The following is an 18837-nucleotide window of genomic DNA, read 5'->3' on the forward strand; positions in this document are numbered from 1 at the left end:
ACATTAACATCTGTGCTGTTGGGTTGTGGTGAGGAGGAAACCACATAAGGCATGCTGAGTGTCCTCAGAGCAGTCCCCCTTCCTGTAAGGATCGTGCGAGCCACTGAATGCGAGAGTCGCAGATGCTAAGTGCTGTCCAGCCTGGGGTCATAGGGTAGGAGATGCTGGATTCAGGATTTGAAGGGATGTGGTCACTTGTCTGGGGCTCGAGCTTTCAGTGCTAGCTCTGCAGAGGCTAGTAGAAATCACTGGAAGACCAGCTCTGGATTGTCTCACAACAGCACACATGGCTGCTCCCCACCACTCACAGTGGAAACCCTCTTATGTTTTTGAAAGTCCCTTGTTTGGGGACCTGAGAGGTTCTGGAAAACAGCCAAAGGAAAGAACATTCATTCCAGCTCCAATCCCAGTGGCAGGGACACCAACTAGTGGAGTTTAGTAGATGTGGCATGGTGACCTTGTCAAGGAAGACTTGGGGGAGCCCACAACGGTACAGCAGATCCTCTGGCTGAGGAAATCGCCCTTCTCCTAGCCAGGAGCCTCTGGGACCACGAAGCTTGCCCCCACCCCATCCTCCATTCCCCCAGCTCAAGGTCTGGCACACAGCACGGACACGTACATCTGGGGAGGTGAGGGGTGGCACTAGGGGCTCAGTGTGACTGCAGTATGGAGAGAAGGTAGAGGTGGGACGCATGAAGGAAGGGCACTGGCACCATCCCGACCCATTGTGCAGAGACGCGCAATGCCTAAAGCTGACCTTGGCGAGGTGTCTTCAGCCCTCTGCCTCAGTCCTGCACCTGTGAGATGGAGAGAAGGTTGGTGGTGAAAAGTCAACGAGCTGATGTGTGGAAAGAACGTGTTCGGGGGCTGGAGCAGAGTGAATGCTCTGTAAATGATCGCTGTCCTTGAAGGCTAAGAACCTGAGCTTGATTTTGTGTGGATGGCGTGAGGGCCGGGGTGGGGGCAGGGGACTGGGTAACACATGAAAGGAAATCTGGGAACAGAGACTGGGAGAGTGTTGGGGAAATACGTTTCTTTTTTCATCTACTTCTTGGTCCTTCAAAACAGACTTTAAAAATTTGTCTCCTGAAAGAAAATAATCAAAATGTCCATCCATGATGGTCCCTAAGTGGTAATATTCCATTTTCTTCTAGGCAGTTCTTCCCTCCTCCTCGTTCCCTCCCTCCCTCCCTCTCTCCATTCCCTCTCTCCCTTCCTTCCTCCCTGTCTGCCTCTCTCCTCCTGTCTTCCTTGTTAGTCCTCTATTAGCCAAAGATCACCATGGGACAAATAGTCCGCAAACCCAGTGGCTTGAAACAGTAGTGGCTATTATCTTACTGTTTCTGTGGGGCAGGACTCCTCCGTGGCTTAGCTGGGTCCTCCGCCTCGGGCCTCAGCGGTCAGGGTCAAGGTACCAGTGTGGTTATAGCCATGTTGAGGCTTGGCTGAGGCAGGCTCTGCTTCTAGGCCCCCCTTATGGTTGTTGGTGGCTTGTTCCATCAAGGTGAGGAAGCCAAGGTTGGGGGAGAGGAAGAGAAATGGGGGGACAGAGAAAGGGTCTTTTGTAACCTTATCACACACATGACAACCCATCCCTTTGGCTTTTCCCTTTGGCCAGAAGGCCGTCTCGAGGCCCTTTCCACCCTCCCTGAGGAGGGATTTACACAAGGGCGTGAGCACCAGAGGTGGGGATTACTGGAGACCATCTTTGAGGTCTCCTTCTCAGAGACTTTTCCTGTGTTTTCCTAATTCTCTAGAAGGAATACATGTTGCTTTTGATACAGAGATTAAGAACTTTATGGCAGGAATAAAAACAGAAAATACAATTCTAACACACATCTTTGCGTCCTTGGGGAGTGAGCTCTGCCTTTCCAGGGAGCCTCCATCATGGTCTGAATCTGCTACGATGCTCTAGTCCTTCCACTGTCTGTGGGTCACTCACTGTTACAGAAAGTGCTGCTCTGAACGATCCCGGACATGTCTCCTGGTGGACACGTGCCAAGGATGCTCTGGGGTGTCTGTTTTGCGGTGAATTGCTGGGTTTGGGGCGGGCCGATGTTTGACTTCAAACAGAACACCAAGTTGTTTTACAGAGTGATAAATTTCACATTCCTCTGAGTAGTGTGTTAGGGTTGCCTTTGAACTGTCCACAGTGTTATTTTTCACCAGTCCAGTCAGGGTAGTACCCCTGTCCCGCTATGGCCTGGATATTTTTGTTTCCTTACTCATGAGTGGGATGGAGTGACTCTTCACATGTTTGTCATCCTTTTCCGTTGCAGGCTCTCTGAATACCTGTTCATATCGTTAGCTATTTTTTTTTCTATTGAGTTATCTTTTTCATATTGATTCACCCATGTTCTTCACATATTTTAGGTGCTAAACCTTTTTGGTTTGATGTCATGAATATCTTCTCTGTAGATCATGCTAACTCTTTTCTCTTTATAGTGTCTTTTGATGAACAGAAGTTATTTATTCTCCTCTAGTTGAACTTAAAATCTTTTCTTTAATGTTTATTGGTTTTATGCCTTAAGAAAGGACATAAAGATGCTTGTGTCATCTTCTTTTAAAAGATGAAAACACCTGTTTGTGATAAAACTCTCAGTAAACTTAGAGGGGAATTTCCTCAACCTGATAGTCTACCAACAAAAAAGCCTACAGATAACATCAACCTAATGGTGAGAAACTTGCAGCTTTCCCACTAAGATGAGGAGGAAGGCAAAGATGTCCCCACTCACTACTGCTTTTCAACATCATACTAAAATTCCTAGCAAATGCAATGAGACTAGAAAAGGAAGTAAGAGAGATACTAATTTTGGAAAGAAAGAAATAAACCTATCTTTCTTTGCAGATGACAAGATCATCTATGTAGAAACTACAAATGAATTAATAACAACAACAACAACAAAAAAAACCCCTAACCCTCCCCCCAAAAAACACTAACAAGCAATTATGGCAAGGCTATAGAATACAGTGTCAATATAGAAAAGCCCATCATTTTCCTACCTACCAGCAACAAACAAGTGGAGTTTGAAAATTAAAAACACAGTACCATTTACATTTGTACTCCCCCAAATTAAATACTTAATTGCTCCCCCAAATTAAATACTTAGGTATTAGGTATACATACTTAGGTATGTATAATATCTATATGAGGAAATGGCAAAACCCTGATGAAAGAAACCAAAGAAGTAAATAATTGAAGAGATATTCCATGTTCATGGATAGGAAGATTCAACATTGCCAAGATGTTCTTCCCAGCTTGATGTATAGATTCAGTGCAATCCCATTTTCTGGATATCGACAAACTGATTCTAAAGTTTCTATGGAGAGGGAAAAAACTCAATAGCTAACAGTTTTGAAGGAGAAGAATAAAGTTGGAGGGCTGAAACTATATTATAAAGACTTATTATAAATCTATAATGAAGAGAGTGTGGTATTGGCAAAGGAATAGAGATATAAATAAATAGAACAGAATAGAGAACCAGAAATGGATCCATGTAAATATAATCACCTGACCCTTGTCAAAAAACAAAGACAATACAATGGGAAAAAAAGTTTTTTCAACAAATGGTGCTGGAACAACTGGACATCTACATTCAAAAAAGGAATCTAGACACAGACCTTACATCCTTCACAGAAATTAACTCAGAATAGGCCATAGACCTAAATGTAAAACAGAAAACTATAAAATTCTCAAGGTAATATAGGAGAAACTCTAGATGACCTTGGCAATGACTCTTTAGGTAAAATACAAAAGGCATAATCCAGAAAAGAAAAGAAAGAATTGATAAGGTGGACTTTATTAAAATGTAAAAGTTCTGCTCTGAAAAAGACTGTCAAGTGAATAAGAAAGACAAACCACAGACTGGGAGAAAATATTAACAAAAGATATAGCTAATAAAGGATTGTTATCGAAAACTTACAAAGAACTTTAAAACAACAATAACAAACCACCTGGTTGAAAAATGGGCTAAAGATCTTAACAGACACCTCACCAAAGAAGATACACAGATGGCAGGTAGGCATGTGGGAAAGATGCTCCACGTGATATGTCATCCAGGAAATGCAAATTAAGACAACCATAAGATGCCACTTCACACCTATTAGAATGGCCAAGATCCAGAACACTGAGAGCACCGAATGCTGGAGAGGATGTGGAAGAACATGAATTCTCATTTCACCACTGGTGATCATGCAAGATGGTACAGCCACTTTGGAAGACGATTTGGTGGTTTCCTACAAAATTAAACATACTCTTACCATACAGTCCAGTAATTGCACTCCTTGGTATTTACCCAAAGAGGTTGAAAACCTATGTCCACACAAAATTTGCACACTGATATTTATAGCAGCTTTGTTCATAATTGCCAAAACTTGGAAGCAACCAAGAAGTCTCTCAGTAGGTGAATGGATAAAGAAACTGCGGTCCATCCAGACAATGGAATGTTATTCAGTGCTAAAAAGAAATTAGCTATCAAGCCATAAAAAGGCATGGAGGAAACTTAAAATGGATATTAGTAAGAAAGAACCCAATCTGAAAAGACTACATAGCTACCCTATGACCCAGCGATTGCACTACTGGGTATTTATCCCAAAGATACAGATGTAGTAAAAAGAAGGGCCATATGCACCCCAATGTTCATAGCAGCAATGTCCACAATAACCAAACTGTGGAAAGAGCTGAGATGCCCTTCAACAGACGAATGGATAAAGAAGTTGTAGTCCATATATACAATGGAATATTACTCAGTCATCAGAAAGGATGAACAACTTTTGCATCAACATGGATGGGACTGGAGGAGATTATGCTGAGTGAAATAAGTCAAGCAGAGAAAGTCAATTATCATATGGTTTCACTTATTTGTGGAACATAAGGAATAACATGGAGGACATTAGGAGAAGGAAGGGGAAAATGAAAGAGGGGGAATTCAGAGGGGGAGATGAACCATAAGAGACTATGGACTCTGGGAAACAACTGGGAGTTTTAGAAGGGAGCAGTGTGGGGGGTTGGGTGAGCCCAGTGACGGGTATGAGGGAAGACACAGATTGCATGGAGCACTGGGTTTATAGGCAAAAAATGAGTCATGGAACACTACATAAAAAACTAATGATGTACTGTGTGGTGACTAACATAATAATTTTTAAAAAGATTACATACCATGTGATCCTGACTGTATGACATTCTGGAAAAGACAAAACTATGGTAACAGTAAAATACCAGTGGTTGCCAGGGGTTGGGGGAACGAGGGATAAATAGGCAGAACACGGAGGATTTTTTTTTTTTTGGTATAACTTTTAAAATTATGTTAGTCACCATACAGTATATTATTAGTTTTTGATGTAGTGTTCCATGATTCATTGTTTGCATATAACACCAAGTGCTCCATGCAGTACATGCCCTCCTTAATACCCATCACCAGACTCACTCATCCCGTACAATCCCCTCCCCTCTAAAACCCTCAGTTTGATTCCCAGAGTCCATAGTCTTTCATTGTTTGTCTCCCCCTCTGATTCTACCCCCTTCATTTTCCACTTACTTCTCCTAATGTCCTCCATGTTATTCCTTATGTGCCACCAAATAAGAGAAACCATATAATAATTGACTTTCTCTGCTTGACTTATTTCACTCAGCATAATTTCCTCCAGTCCCATCCATGTTGATGCAAATGTTGGGTATTCATCTTTTCTGATGACTAAGTAATATTCCATTGAATATATGGACCACACCATCTTTATCCATTTACCTGTTGAAGGGCATCTCAGCTCTTTCCACAGTTTGGCTATTATGGACATTGCTGCTATAAACACTGGGGTGCATATGACCCTTCTTTTCACTACATCTGTATCTTTTGGGTAAATACCCAGTAGTGCAATTGCCCTATTTTTAACTTTTTTTTTTTAAGATTTTTTTTTTTATTTTTTTGACAGAGAGAGAGAGAGAAAGAAAGAGAGAGCACAAGCAGGCAAAGAAGCAGTCCGGGGCTGGGGGGTGGGGGGGGAAGCAGGCTCCCTGCTGAACAGAGAGCCTGGTCCTATTTTTAACTTTTTGAGGAACCTCCACATGGTTTTCTAAAGTGACTGCACCAACTTGCATTCCCAACAGTGTAAGAGGGTTCCCCTTTCTCCACAACCTCTCCAACAATTGTTTTTTCTTGTCTTATCAATTTTTTGCCATTCTAACTAGTGCAAAGGTGGTATCTCAATGTGGGTTTGATTTGAATCACCCTGATTGTTAATGATGATGAACATTTTTTCATGTGTCTGCTAGCCATTTATACGTCTTCTTTGGAGAAGTGTCTGTTCATGTCTTCTGCCCATTATTTGACTTGATTATTTTTTTGGGGGGGGTGTTTGGTTTGGGAAGTTCTTTATAGATCTTGGATACCAGCCCTTTATCTGTAGTGTCATTTGCAAATATCTTCTCCCATTCCGTGGGTTGTCTCTTCGTTTTGTTGACTGTTTCCTTTGCTGTGCAGAACCTTTTTATATTGATGAAGTCCCAAAAGTTCATTTTCACTTTTGTTTCCCTTGCCTTTGGAGACGTGTTTTGAAAGAAGTTGCTGTGACCTATGTCAAAAGGTTACTGCCTATGTTCTCCTCTAGGATTTTGAAGGATACCTTATCCAGCAAGGCTGTCATTCAGATGGACAGAGAGACCAGGAGCTTCCAAGACCAGCAGAAACTGAAAGAATATGTGACCACAAAGCCAGCCCTGCAAGAAATATTAAGGGGGTTTCTATAAAAGGAGAAAGACCCCCAAGAGTGACATAGAGCAGAAATTTACAGAGACTACCTATAGAAACAAAACTTCACAGGAAACATGATGACAATAAAATCCTATCTATCGATAATCACTCTCAACGTGAATGGCTTAAATGATCCCATGAAACGGCACAGGGTTGCAGATTGGATAAAAAGACAGGACCCATCCATATGCTGTCTACAAGAGACTCATTTTGAACTTAAAGATACATCCAGACTGAAAGTGAAGGGATGGAGAACCATTTTTCATGCCAATGGACCTCAAAAGAAAGCTGGGGTAGCAGTTCTCATATCAGTCAAATTAGATTTTAAGCTAAAGACTGTAGTTAGAGATACAGAAGGACGCTATATCATGCTAAAAGGAGCTATCGAACGAGAGGATCTAACGATTGTAAATATCTATGCCCCCAACATGGGAGCAGCCAACTACATATGCCAACTATTAACCAAAATAAAGAGACATATTGATAATAATACACTAATAGTAGGAGACCTCAACACTCCACTCTCAGCAACGGACAGATCCTCTAAGCAGAAAATCAACAAAGAAACAAGAGCTTTGAATGATGCATTGGACTAGATGGAGTTCATAGATATATACAGAACATTCCACCCTCAAACAACAGAATACTCATTCTTCTCGAACATACATGGAACTTTCTCTAGAATAGACCACATACTGGGTCTCAAGTCAGGTCTCAACTGATACCAAAAGATTGAGATTATTCCCTGCATATTCTCGGACCATAATGCTTTGAAACTGGAACTCAATCACAAGTACAGAGGATTTTCAGGGCAATGATACTACTCTGTATGATACCATAATGGTGGATACATGTCACCATGCATACATTTGTTTAAATTCATAAACAAATGAATTTGTACAACATCAAGAGCAAAACATAATGTAAACTGCAGACTTTGGATGATTATGATGTATTGATGTAGATCTATCAATTTTAATGAGTGTATCACTCCAGTGGATGATGCTGATAATGGGAGAGGCTGTGCATAGGGGTGGAGGGCAGGAGATATATGGAAAATCTTTGGACCTTCCACTCAATTTTGCTGTGAACCTAAAGCTTCTCTAAAAAATAAAATCTATTTTTTAAAAAATTCACATTTTGCCTTTCATTTTTAAGCCTTAAATCCACCTGGAGCTTGTTTTTATATATGGTGTGAGGATGGGATCAATTTAATTATTCATCCAATTTAACTATTTTCCCTATGAGCAAGCAATTGTCCCAGCACCATTTGTTACATAATCTTCCCTTTGCCTGCTTATTTACAAGATCACTTTGGTCGCAGGTCAAGGAGAATCTCTCTCTCTCTCTTTTTAATTAACATATAATGTATTATTTGTTTCAGGGGTATAGGTCTTACACAATTCACAGTGCTCACCATATGTGAGATATGTGTTAACATACCCTCCCCAATGTCCATCACCCAGCCACCCCATCTCTCCCACCCTCCTCCACTCTAGCAACTCTCAGTTTGTTTGCTGAGATTAAGAATCTCTTATGGTTTGTCTCCCTCTCTGGTTTCATCTTGTTTCATTTTTCCCTCCCCTTCTCTATGATCCTCTCTTGTTTCTCAAATTCCTCACATCAGTGAGATCATATGATACGTGTCTTTCTCTGGTTGACTTATTTCACTTAGCACAATACCCTCTAGTTCTATCTGTGTCATTGCAAATGGCAAGATTTCATTTTTGATGGCTGCATAATATTCCTGTGTGTGTGTGTGTGTGTGTGTGTGTGTGTGTGTGTGTGTATGCATATATATACTACATCTATCCATTCATCTGTTGATGGACATCTAGGCTCTTTCCATAGTTTGGTTACTGTGGCTATTGCTGCTATAAGCACTGGGGTGCAGGTGCCCCTTCAGATCACTACATTTGTATCTTTGGGGTAAATATTCAGTAGCACAATTGCTGGGTCATAGGGTAGCTCTATTTTCAACTTTTTGAGGAACCTCCATACTGTTTTCCAGAGCTACTGCCCCAGCTTGCATTCCCACCAACAGTGTAGGAGGTTTCACTTTTCAGGGAGAATCTCTCTTAAGTTACATCTGTCATTTGTCTCTGCCTGAGCCATTATAGCACCATCCATAGCTTCCTGGTAACTCATACCTTGTAGAGCAAGTCCCTTAACTTTTCTTCTTTTCCTTAAGGAGTACTTTAATTGTGTTAGTCCCTTGGTTTGTCATGTCACTCCTGGAATCAATTCGTCAAGTTCCATGAAATGTCCTGGAATTCCATGTTATTTCCTTCTATTAATTTGGGTCTTCTCTAATGTTTTCAATAGGTTTGGTTTTCTCCATAAAATCCTTTCATATCTTTTGTTAGATTTATCCTAGGTACTTTACAGTGTTTTTTCCTAATGTAAATTATATATCGGTTTGTAAAAATTATTTTTCTAACTATTTACTGCTGCTGTACAGAAATGCAACTGATTTTTGCCTCTCCACCTTACTATCTACCTTATTGAATTCTTAATATGTTTTTTTTAATTTAAGGTTTAAAATTTGGGGGGGTGTTACAGATAATCATGCTGTGGGGTTCTGTTACCTTTTATCAACTATCTACAAAATAATCTGCCTTTCCCGTAGGGATTTATTTTTTCATTTTTCTTATTTTTTCCCTTGATCAATCTTGCCAGAAGTTTACCAGTTATATTAGTCTATTTTGGCTTTGTTGATTTACTTGTTTTATATTTCACGGATTTCTACCATCTTTATTTTCTGTGTTTTGGGAGATTACATTCTATTTGGTTTTTCTGTTTTTTCCTATATACTTATTTTTTAACTTTTCTCTTCTTTTTGAAGATCTAAGCATTTAAGGCACAAAGCAACACCTTTAGCTCCCCCAAAAGTTTTGAAATGTAGTATTTTAAGTATTGCTCAGTCCTGAGTATTATTATTTAATTTCCATTAATTGTCCATTGACTTGAAAATTATCTATAAGTCTGGCTTTAAAATTTCCAAATGTATGGGGCTTAAAAATGGACTTTATATTAGTGACTCCTAACTTAGTCACATTCTGATCAAAGACTGTGCTATCTATATTGTATATGACCTATTCTTTAACATTTGCTGCAACTTGCTTTGATGGTTAACTATGTGATCCATGTTTTTTTATTGATCCATGTGCACTATATATTTACCAGTTGTGGAGCAAGGAATTCCATATATGCGCAACAAATCAAGCTTGTTAATTTTGTTACTCATTTTTTCGTCTGCTTAATCTATTGTTGATTGAGAAAGAAGACTTGCAGTCTTCAACTGTAATGATGGATTTGTCAACTTCTCCCCGCATTTCTATCAGTTTTGCCTTATATGTATATTGGAGCTATGTTATTAGGTGCATACAAGTTTAGAATATCTTCTGGGTGAATTGAACCTTCAATTATTAGGTTGTGTTCCTCTCTATTGCTAATTGTGTGTTTTGCATCTAAAAATTAACTTTATCTGATATTAATATACCCACCCCAACCCTCTTTTGGTCAGTATTGGCCTAATGTATGTTTTTCCTTTCCTTTAAACTTCATCTTTTCTGGATCTTTATATTTTAGATAGTTCTTACAAATTTCATGTAGCTGAGTTTCGTTTCTCTAAGTCAAAACTCTCTTTTAACTGGTAACATTGATACATTGACACTTACTTTGATTTTACATATATTTGGACTTGTTTTTACCTTTTTGGTATTTTTATTTGTACAGTTTTTTCTTGGGGCACCTGGGTGGTTCAATCAGTTAAGCATCTGTCATCAGCTCAGGTCAGGATCTTGGGGTTCTGGGATTAAGCCCCACATTAGGCTCCCAGGTTCAGCAAGGAGTCTTCTTCTCCCTCTCCGTCTACCCCTCCCCATCACTCATGTTCTCTTTCTCACTCTCTCAAATAAATTTTAAAAATCTTTATTTATATTTATATATATACATATATATGTATATGTATAAAATTTTGTGGGGTACACAATTCAAAGTAAGCAGTTATTTTTTCAAAATACTTTTCCAAAATACTTTGCAGATGTTATTCAGTTGTCTTCTGGATTTTGTTGTTGCTATTGGGAAACCTGCTTTTAATCTAATAGTAATTCCTTCATAGGTGATCTGACTCTTCTTTCTGGATATCTTTAATATCTCCTCTTTGTTTTCAGTGTTCCTCAATATAACCTCCATGGTGTGTATGTGTGTGTGGATGCACACAGAGAAGGGAGTCCTTGGAGATCTCTCTTACATCTCATGATCTCAGCAGTGCTCCAAAAAGTATATTTTAATCACGATCTAGTTGTTTTGCAAGAGCACCGGTGTGCCATATGCCAGAAGCAGTAGTTTGTGCTGCTCTGTGTGCCCCTCCCTCTGCAATTCTCCTAATCCAAGTGTAACCTCTTCAGGTCAAGAAAATTTTTTTTTGTTTCTCGCTACCTACCAACAACTTCACAGCACTTCATTTCCATGGTCAGAGTCGACTGGCTGCCATGTGGGGTTTACAGTTGCTGGGGGGAAAGGGAAGAATGCTGGGAGAGCAGTAGAAGGCCATGCCTCCCTCACTGAGCCCCTCTTTCCTCCCTATTGTCTCTTCCACAGCTCTGCCCCCACGGGCTACACGTCCTTCAGCATCAATGCGTCCCCAGGAGTGGTTGTGGATGTTGCCCACAGCCCTCCAGCCAAGAAGAATACCACAGGTTCCTCCAAGTGGTCCCTGGACCCTAGCCTGGAAGTGAGCTTGAGGATGAAAGCTGCCAGCAGTAGCACAGGTGACCAGAAGGTGAGTGTGGCAGCCGTGGGGTGGGATGTGTGGGAGGAGGTCAGCAGGTAGCAGCAGGTCAGCTGCTCACAGTCTGCCCTGCACTGACCCACAGCCCCAGCTCTGGCAGAGCATCCTCTTTTCTGGATACTATGGAGACCGTTCCAGCCATGGAATCCTGGCAGACAATATAGGGATGTTGGAGGGTTATGGAAGCCAGGTTTTTACTAAATTCATCCATTCAGCAAATGTTTAGTATTCACCTCCTACATGCCAGGCACTGCCAGGCACTGGGGTTAGAGAAGGGAACAGGACAGGTAAGGTTGCAGCCTGCATGGGGCTTACAACCTATGGGTAAGATACAGGTAAGTCATTATAAGTGGCGGAGAGTGCTAAGGCAGCTCTGGGAAGTTCTGGTCCATGTCCACTTCCTGTGGCTGCTGGTCAAATGACCAGAAGCTACTGGATTAAATCAGCAGAAATGTATTCTCTCTGGAGGACAGAAGTTCAAAATTAAAGTGTCTTCAGAGCATCAATCCTTCTGGAGGCTCTAGAAGAACCAGTTCTTGGCCTCCTTCAGCTTCCTAGACTCCAGTCTCTGCTTCTGTGGTCTTGTTCCCCCCACCCCCACACTGTCAAATCTCCCTCTGCTTCACTCTTATAAAGATCCTAGTCACTGGATTTAAGGTCTCCCTGGGTAATCCATGATGATCTCATCTCAAGACCCTTAACTACATCTGCAAAGACCTTTTTTTCCAAATAAGGTCACATTCACAGGTTTCAGGGATTCGGATGTGGACATATGTTTTTGGGGACCACCACTCAACCCACTCCACCCCTCTGACTATAGATAAGCTCAACAGGATCCTCTGGGGTTCCCACAGAGATCTGGGCCAATGAGCAGTTGTTTCCAGCAGGACAGTCCATGCAGTCTTCCGATGGGACAGAGAGTTCTTGCCTACTATAGGAGCATAGAACTTGAGCCTCAAAGTATTATGTAACATAAATACATATGTTAATATTTTCTCAACGTAAGTGGTGGTATATGCAATCAAAGAAGTGGCAAGCTGAAGGAGGTAGGAATGATCTGCCTAAGAGCGGGAAAGCAGAGTGAGAACTCTATATGGGATATGTGGCCTGTGTGCACACTCTAGAGGAGGAGATGGTCAGGCGTGTGCTGGGGAAACGGAGGAAGAAATGTATGGCAAGAAAAGAGGGTGAAGACGGAATTGGGGGACAGAGGTAACCAGTATTAGAGAGTTTGGCATCAGGGACCTCACTTTCTGAGGGCAACAGGAAGCCAGTGAAAACCTACTATCCAGGGAATAACAAGTCTGCATTTGTCTTAGAAAGACCCCTCTGGCCGCAGTGTCCTGAGTAGATTGGATCCAGGCAGTCGACTAGAGGCTGGTGCCGTGGTCTAGACATGAGGTGATGGTGGCTGTGACATTTCCCTGGATCCCCATTCCCTGCAGGACAGACCCAAACCCCTCAGTCTATCCCCTCAGGAGAGCCTCTTCTTCTGGCTCTTTGGTTTTGCATTGGGGAACTCCCCTCTGCCATTTTCACTTCCAAGTGTCCATCCTGGTGCTCTGCCCTCCTCTGGCCAGGGTGGGTCAGTCAGATCCACTCTTCCTGGATTTTGAACCCTGGACAGTAAGGGTTGGTGTTTTTTGATCTTCACCAGCGCTGAAGAGACCAGCTCCCCAAAGCTCCCACTGTCCAGATCCCCAGAGGGCTCGGGCTCCAGCCTTTCCAAGATCTGCTTCTGCAGGTCCTCTCCACCCCTTCTGCTTGCTGGAGCCAGTTTCTGTGGCTTACAGCCAGTGCCCTCCCACTGATGCCCCCTCCACCATGTCTCTGGCTGCTGAGCTCCTACTCGTCCCTCAAAGTGTATCTCCCTGATACCACCCAGGCTGGCTCAGCTCTTCCATTTCTGGGCTCCCACAGGACCCTCATCTAAGTATCATAAGTATTTGAGTTATTTGCCCCCCCCCACGCACATCAGTTGGGTGTTTCTATAGGCTGGCACCACTTCTTGCTTGTCCTTGTCTCCTCAGCAACTCACCCTGGACTGGCACAGAGCAGGAGTCCAGTTAGTGTTTGTTGAATGACTAAGAGAAGACCTTCATGGTTTGCTCTGTCTTTTAGGTTCAGATTTCATATTATGGACCCAAGACCAACCCCGTCCAAGCCCTGCTCTATGTCACTGGTGTTGGTAAGTAATGACCAGGTTCTTGGGATGCCACTGCCCCTCTCCACATACACACACCCTTGCAAGGTGTCTCTCCAAGAGAAACTACATTCTGGAGCTTACTTTAGACTGAGCAGAGAAAAGGGATAATTTCTAGCTAGTTATATATATTGTGGTTCATAAATATTCCCTCCCCAGTTGGCGAGCCATAAAGTAATTCAACTGGGGAGAGAGAGAGAACATTTATGGGGAGTTCCGTCATATGTTAATATTTTCTCAACATAAGTGGTGGCATATGGATTTTCCACATATGAGTCTCTATACCTTTTTGACACTTCAAATATTTATAAGAAAAGTAGATGATGACACTGTCTTATACAATAATATATAGACTGATGTTCCCCAAATGCCATGACTTACATCCCATCTTCTCGTTTTGCAATATCAACAATCTGGCTAGACTCATATTTATTTAACATTCTTCTTTAAATAAAGTAATTTTCTAACTTGAACTCATCTTGAACAATAATATTATATGATTATCATTACCATTTAAATGTGCATTAAGGGGGCGCCTGGGTGGCTCAGTGGGTTAAAGCCTCTGCCTTCGGCTCAGGTCATGATCCCAAGGTCCTGGGATCGAGCCCCGCATCAGGCTCTCTGCTCAGCGGGGAGCCTGCTTCCTCCTCTCTCTCTGTCTGCCTCTCTGCCTACTTGTGATCTCTATGAAATAAATAAATAAAATCTTTAAAAAATTTTTAAAAATAATTTTAAAATAAAATAAATGTGCATTAAGTATCAGAATAACATGTGAAAATTTCAACTTTCATTTCATTGATGAGTTTTATTCATAAATACACATTCATTTCATTAGTGTACATTTAAATAATACGAATAATATGGCACTAATTCTATACCAGGCACTCTGCTAAGACTTTACCTTTGAACCTTACAACAATCCTGGGATCCCTGGGTGGCTCAGTGGTTAAGCATCTGCCTTCATCTCAGGTCATGATCCCAGTGTCCCTGGACCGAGCCCCATATCCAGCCCCTCACTCACTGGGGAGTCATCTTCTCCTTCTGCCCCCGGCCCTGCCTGTGCTCTTTCTCTCTCCCTATCTCTCAAATAAATAAATAAAATCTTAAAAAAAAAAAAAACCTTACAACAATCCCATGAAGTTGGTACTATTATATCTCATTTTACAGATGAGGAAACTGAGGCCCAAGAAGTAGACAGATCTCCCTAAGTTCATGCTGCTGGCTAGTGAAGGAGCCAGTAATCCAGAGCACTAAACTCTATGCTGCTCTGGCCTGACACTAAAATATGGCTGTGGGTGTGTTTAAAAGTTCATCCAGGTCAGTCTCACACTGTGAGCTCACAAGGTCACTACCTACGATATGGGCACACAGATCTATGTCACTGGGAAGACTATGATCACGTGTTCTAATGAGGGTGGGAAGGACTTAAAAACAGACATATGCTTTTTCAGCCTTGACATCTGGACAGAGTGGGGTAGGTTTTTGCGACCATGACGTGCAGCCATAATGCACATCAGGAAAAGTCAGGTGGGGCTGGAGTAACCACTGTATCCCTCGCTCCAAGGTCACTGGGGGCTAATATTGGGGCCAGAGGACTTTAAGAGCCTGGTTAGATGTCCTTCCAGGAGTTTGACTCCAAGCATCCCATTGGGGTGGCCAGGAAATCTTTCTGAATTCTTTTTGAACCCCTGAAGGTGGCCAGATGTGTAGGATCTGGTTGGCATCACAGCTGTGGCGAAGCCCCCCAAACCCCTGCCAAGGAGAATGGGTGTGGTCAGAAGCTCCAGCTCTGCTCTCTGGGTTGCCATTAAACATCTTCTTTGGAGACATGGGGGTGTCTTTGAATTCGTGTCTCCTCGGAAGGAGAGGGAGAGAAGCCGTGGGGCAGACAATCTCCCAGGGACCACACTGAGTGCCTTGACCTTGTACCTTCACCAACCCTCTCCTCTTGGTGGGATTGCAGAAATCTCCTTGAGCACGGACATCACCCGCACTGGCAAAGTGAAGCCCATCGGTGCCAAGAAGGGCCAGGTACGCTCAAGCCTCCTGACACTCCAGGTGCTACTTCTATTGGGTTCTCCTCTTGCGCCCTCTGGTGGTGATGGCATGAATGGCCGTCTGTCCCTCGAGGAAGAACAAGGCAAAGGAGAAAACAAAAAAACACCCTTACCAATTTGATTTACGCATTACCCATCTCTTTTGCAAAACTAGATTTTCACCGGTTGTGAGTTCAGAGAACATGTTGTGCAAATTAGAAACTCTAGAGTCATCAGGTTAATGCCCAGCAGAGAAAAAATTTGCCAGCAGTTCTTAACTCTGGGAGAAAAAAATCCCCCCATGCCAGGGTTTCCCTGGCTAGGGGGAGAGGTCCCTACGGTGCTGCCCACAGGGAATGAAGAGCAGAGAAAGGGAGAACTGGCAGAGGGCAGAAGAGGGAAGTACCTGCGCTGGGACACCAAAGTCTGTTGCTGAAAGACAATGGAGGGTTAAGAGGTGTGGCATAAAGGTAGCCCTACCTGGGTCTGAGGACAAAGCCCAGGGTGTTCCTGATATCCCCAAGCTGCCTGTACAGCTTAATGCTGGTGTGCCCTTTAGGAGGAGATGTCCTGTCAAAAGATGAAGATCCCTCCGTGGGGTCAGCTAAAAGTGGAGGGGGGGATTACAACTCTGGCAGTGGAATCTGTCTTTCTGTCCCACTCAGAATGCAGTCATTCCCAGGGGGCCAACGCTGTCCTGCAAACAGAAGACGTCATCCCTATTAGATCCCTGCTGGGAGGGGCTGCTGAATTTGCTTTAATCTTTGGACAGACAGCAACTGGCTGCTAAGAATAGTACACACATTTTGGCGAATGAGTAATGAAGAGTTCACATAAGAGTAATGATTTAGATTAGGATCTTGGCATAAATATTTAGCTCAGTCCAGTTTGCCAATCTGACAGGTTTGTTTTTTTTTTAAGCTGTTAAAATAAATTTTACTATCTTGGGGGTCGTTTTTTGAAGTGGTTGAATTGCATTTTTGGTGTCCATGTTTAGGATTTTTGGAGCAGGCGAACATTCCCCTCTTGGGGCTAAAGAATTCGCTGATGTGGGAGCGAGATCTGTAAACCACACAAGGCTCGTGGGGGGCTGGGGAGAGCGGTTATGCTTCCCCCAAGAGCTGGAGGGACATACGCAGGTTTCTAGATGTGGCCCGTCTCTGCTGGGTGTCCACAGAGGACCTGGACCTGGGGCCCGCGCGGGCAAGGCGCCATCCTGCTGGTGAACTGTGACAGAGACAATCCCAAATCTTCCACCATGGACTGCAGAGACAATGATGTGCTGGACAGCCAAGGTGAGGACCCCCGCCCCTCAGCGTCCCCCTGCCCAGAGAGCTCATGGAAATAGAGCTTGGTTGGTCTTTTTGTAAAGCCCTTTTGACTATGCAGCCTGAGCTTGGTAACAGCCCTCAGAGACGGGGTTTAAAGGAAGCATGTTCTTGTTAGCTTGTCTATTGCATAAGAAGAAGAATGGACAAGTTCCCGAAGAGGGTAAGTGACTCACCCAAGGTCACACAGTAGCCAGAGAAGAGCCAGGACCAGGACTGAGTCTCCCATTGCCTCCTCCAGGTCCCATGCTCCAGTCCATGGCCCAACCTAAATTTCTGCTCTTGGGTCAAAGCTGGGACCCGAAATCATTCAAAATGAAAGCTGAACTCCGCCCCAAAGTCCTGTTAGAGCAGCCCTGAGCTGGTGCCCCATGCCGGACACTGCTCTGACCTCTTCAGAATTAGCCCATCTGATCCTTCAGTACAAGGCTTGGAAGTACGTACTGTCCTCAACCCTATTTTACAGATGGGGAAACTGAGGTATGGGGAAGTGAAGCAATTTGCTTAAGGTCACACAGCCAGTAAGTCACAGGCTCAGGATGTGGAATCAGGCACCCTGACACCATGGAGAGACACAAGGATGGTGGTGGGTGCAGGGTCTCCGCCAGCAGCACCCCTCTGAAGCGTGGCTGGGATGGAAGAGGGCTCTGGGGGAGGGACGTCGGCCAGCCACGGCGGCAGCGCTGGCCTTCCCGGGGAGCTGCTAGGGCAGCATAGAAATAGATGCATTTGGAAGTTGCATGCAATTGTCTCTGCCTGATGCCAAGGGGCAGCCCCTACGAAGTGCCCGGCCCTAATCAAAAGAGCCAGTACCCTTCATGGGTGCTCCCGGGACGTGGGCTGCCGCAGTAAGCCCTTCATACACATGACCTCACCCTCCCCTGTGCGTAGGCACTACCCTTAGCTCTGTTTACTGACGAGGAAGCAGAGACACAGAGAGATGAAATACCTCCCAGGATCCCACAGATCCAGGGCTCGAACCCACCACCTCTGATTCCCTTCACCCGGGAGCTAATGCCCAGAGGAGACCCCTGTCCAGCTTTGCTCTCCCCACACCTGTGTTGGCTATCATTCGGGTTGGTTCACTTCCCACTCAGGCCCAGAGGAAAAACCCATCCACTCAAATAGTTACCCAGCACACTGTCATGCCCTAGTCCTTGTTCTCGGTGTTTCTAGATGCTTCTAGGCTCTGGGGGCTGGGGACAGAGCAATCAACAAGCCAGCCATGGCCCCTGCTTCACTGAGCTTGCCTCCTAAGCTCATTCCAAAATGAAAATCATTATTTAAATCCTGGCAAGGGCCTGATGAAGATAAAATCAGGCGACAGGGTTGAGGGGCGTGGGGTCTGAGGGGAGCCGTGAGAGAGGAGAGGGTCTTCTCGTTCCAGACCTGCAGGACATGTCTCTGGTGACCCTGAGCACCAACACCCCTAGGGACTTCTTCACCAAGCACCGGCTGCTCTTCCACGTGTCCAAGTCGGAAATGGACAAAGTCAGGGTGTTTCAAGCCAACCGTGAGTCGCCCTCGGCCCTCACTCGGGGTCCCCTTCCTGCCCCGGCACAGCCCCTTCTCACCCCCCTTCAGCAAATAATTCCTGAGCCCCTGTTCAGTAGCACGTTCTAAGAACCAGAGATACAGCAGTGAGCAAGGTGGACATCCCTGCCTCTCCCTTCTAGAAAGGGCAGGCAGACGAAATGCAAAGAAACAAGAAGCTGGTGTCTGGTGCTGG

At 43.8% G+C, this 18837-nt stretch overlaps 1 protein-coding gene across 1 annotated transcript in view; it reads left to right on the forward strand.

The window, feature by feature from the left end:
* Positions 1-18837, forward strand: part of PADI4 (peptidyl arginine deiminase 4) — a 36439-nt gene that overhangs the window by 2185 nt on the left and 15417 nt on the right. Inside the window, exons 2-6 of the mRNA XM_032863562.1 lie at positions 11352-11532; positions 13663-13729; positions 15708-15775; positions 16958-17075; positions 18496-18621. Of these exons, the coding sequence (XP_032719453.1) occupies positions 11352-11532; positions 13663-13729; positions 15708-15775; positions 16958-17075; positions 18496-18621 (560 nt within the window). The remainder of the gene's footprint in view (positions 1-11351; positions 11533-13662; positions 13730-15707; positions 15776-16957; positions 17076-18495; positions 18622-18837) is intronic.

This window comes from Lontra canadensis, unplaced genomic scaffold, assembly GCF_010015895.1.
Source record: "Lontra canadensis isolate GAN:19392208 unplaced genomic scaffold, GSC_riverotter_1.0 scaffold25, whole genome shotgun sequence".
NCBI lineage: Eukaryota > Metazoa > Chordata > Mammalia > Carnivora > Mustelidae > Lontra > Lontra canadensis.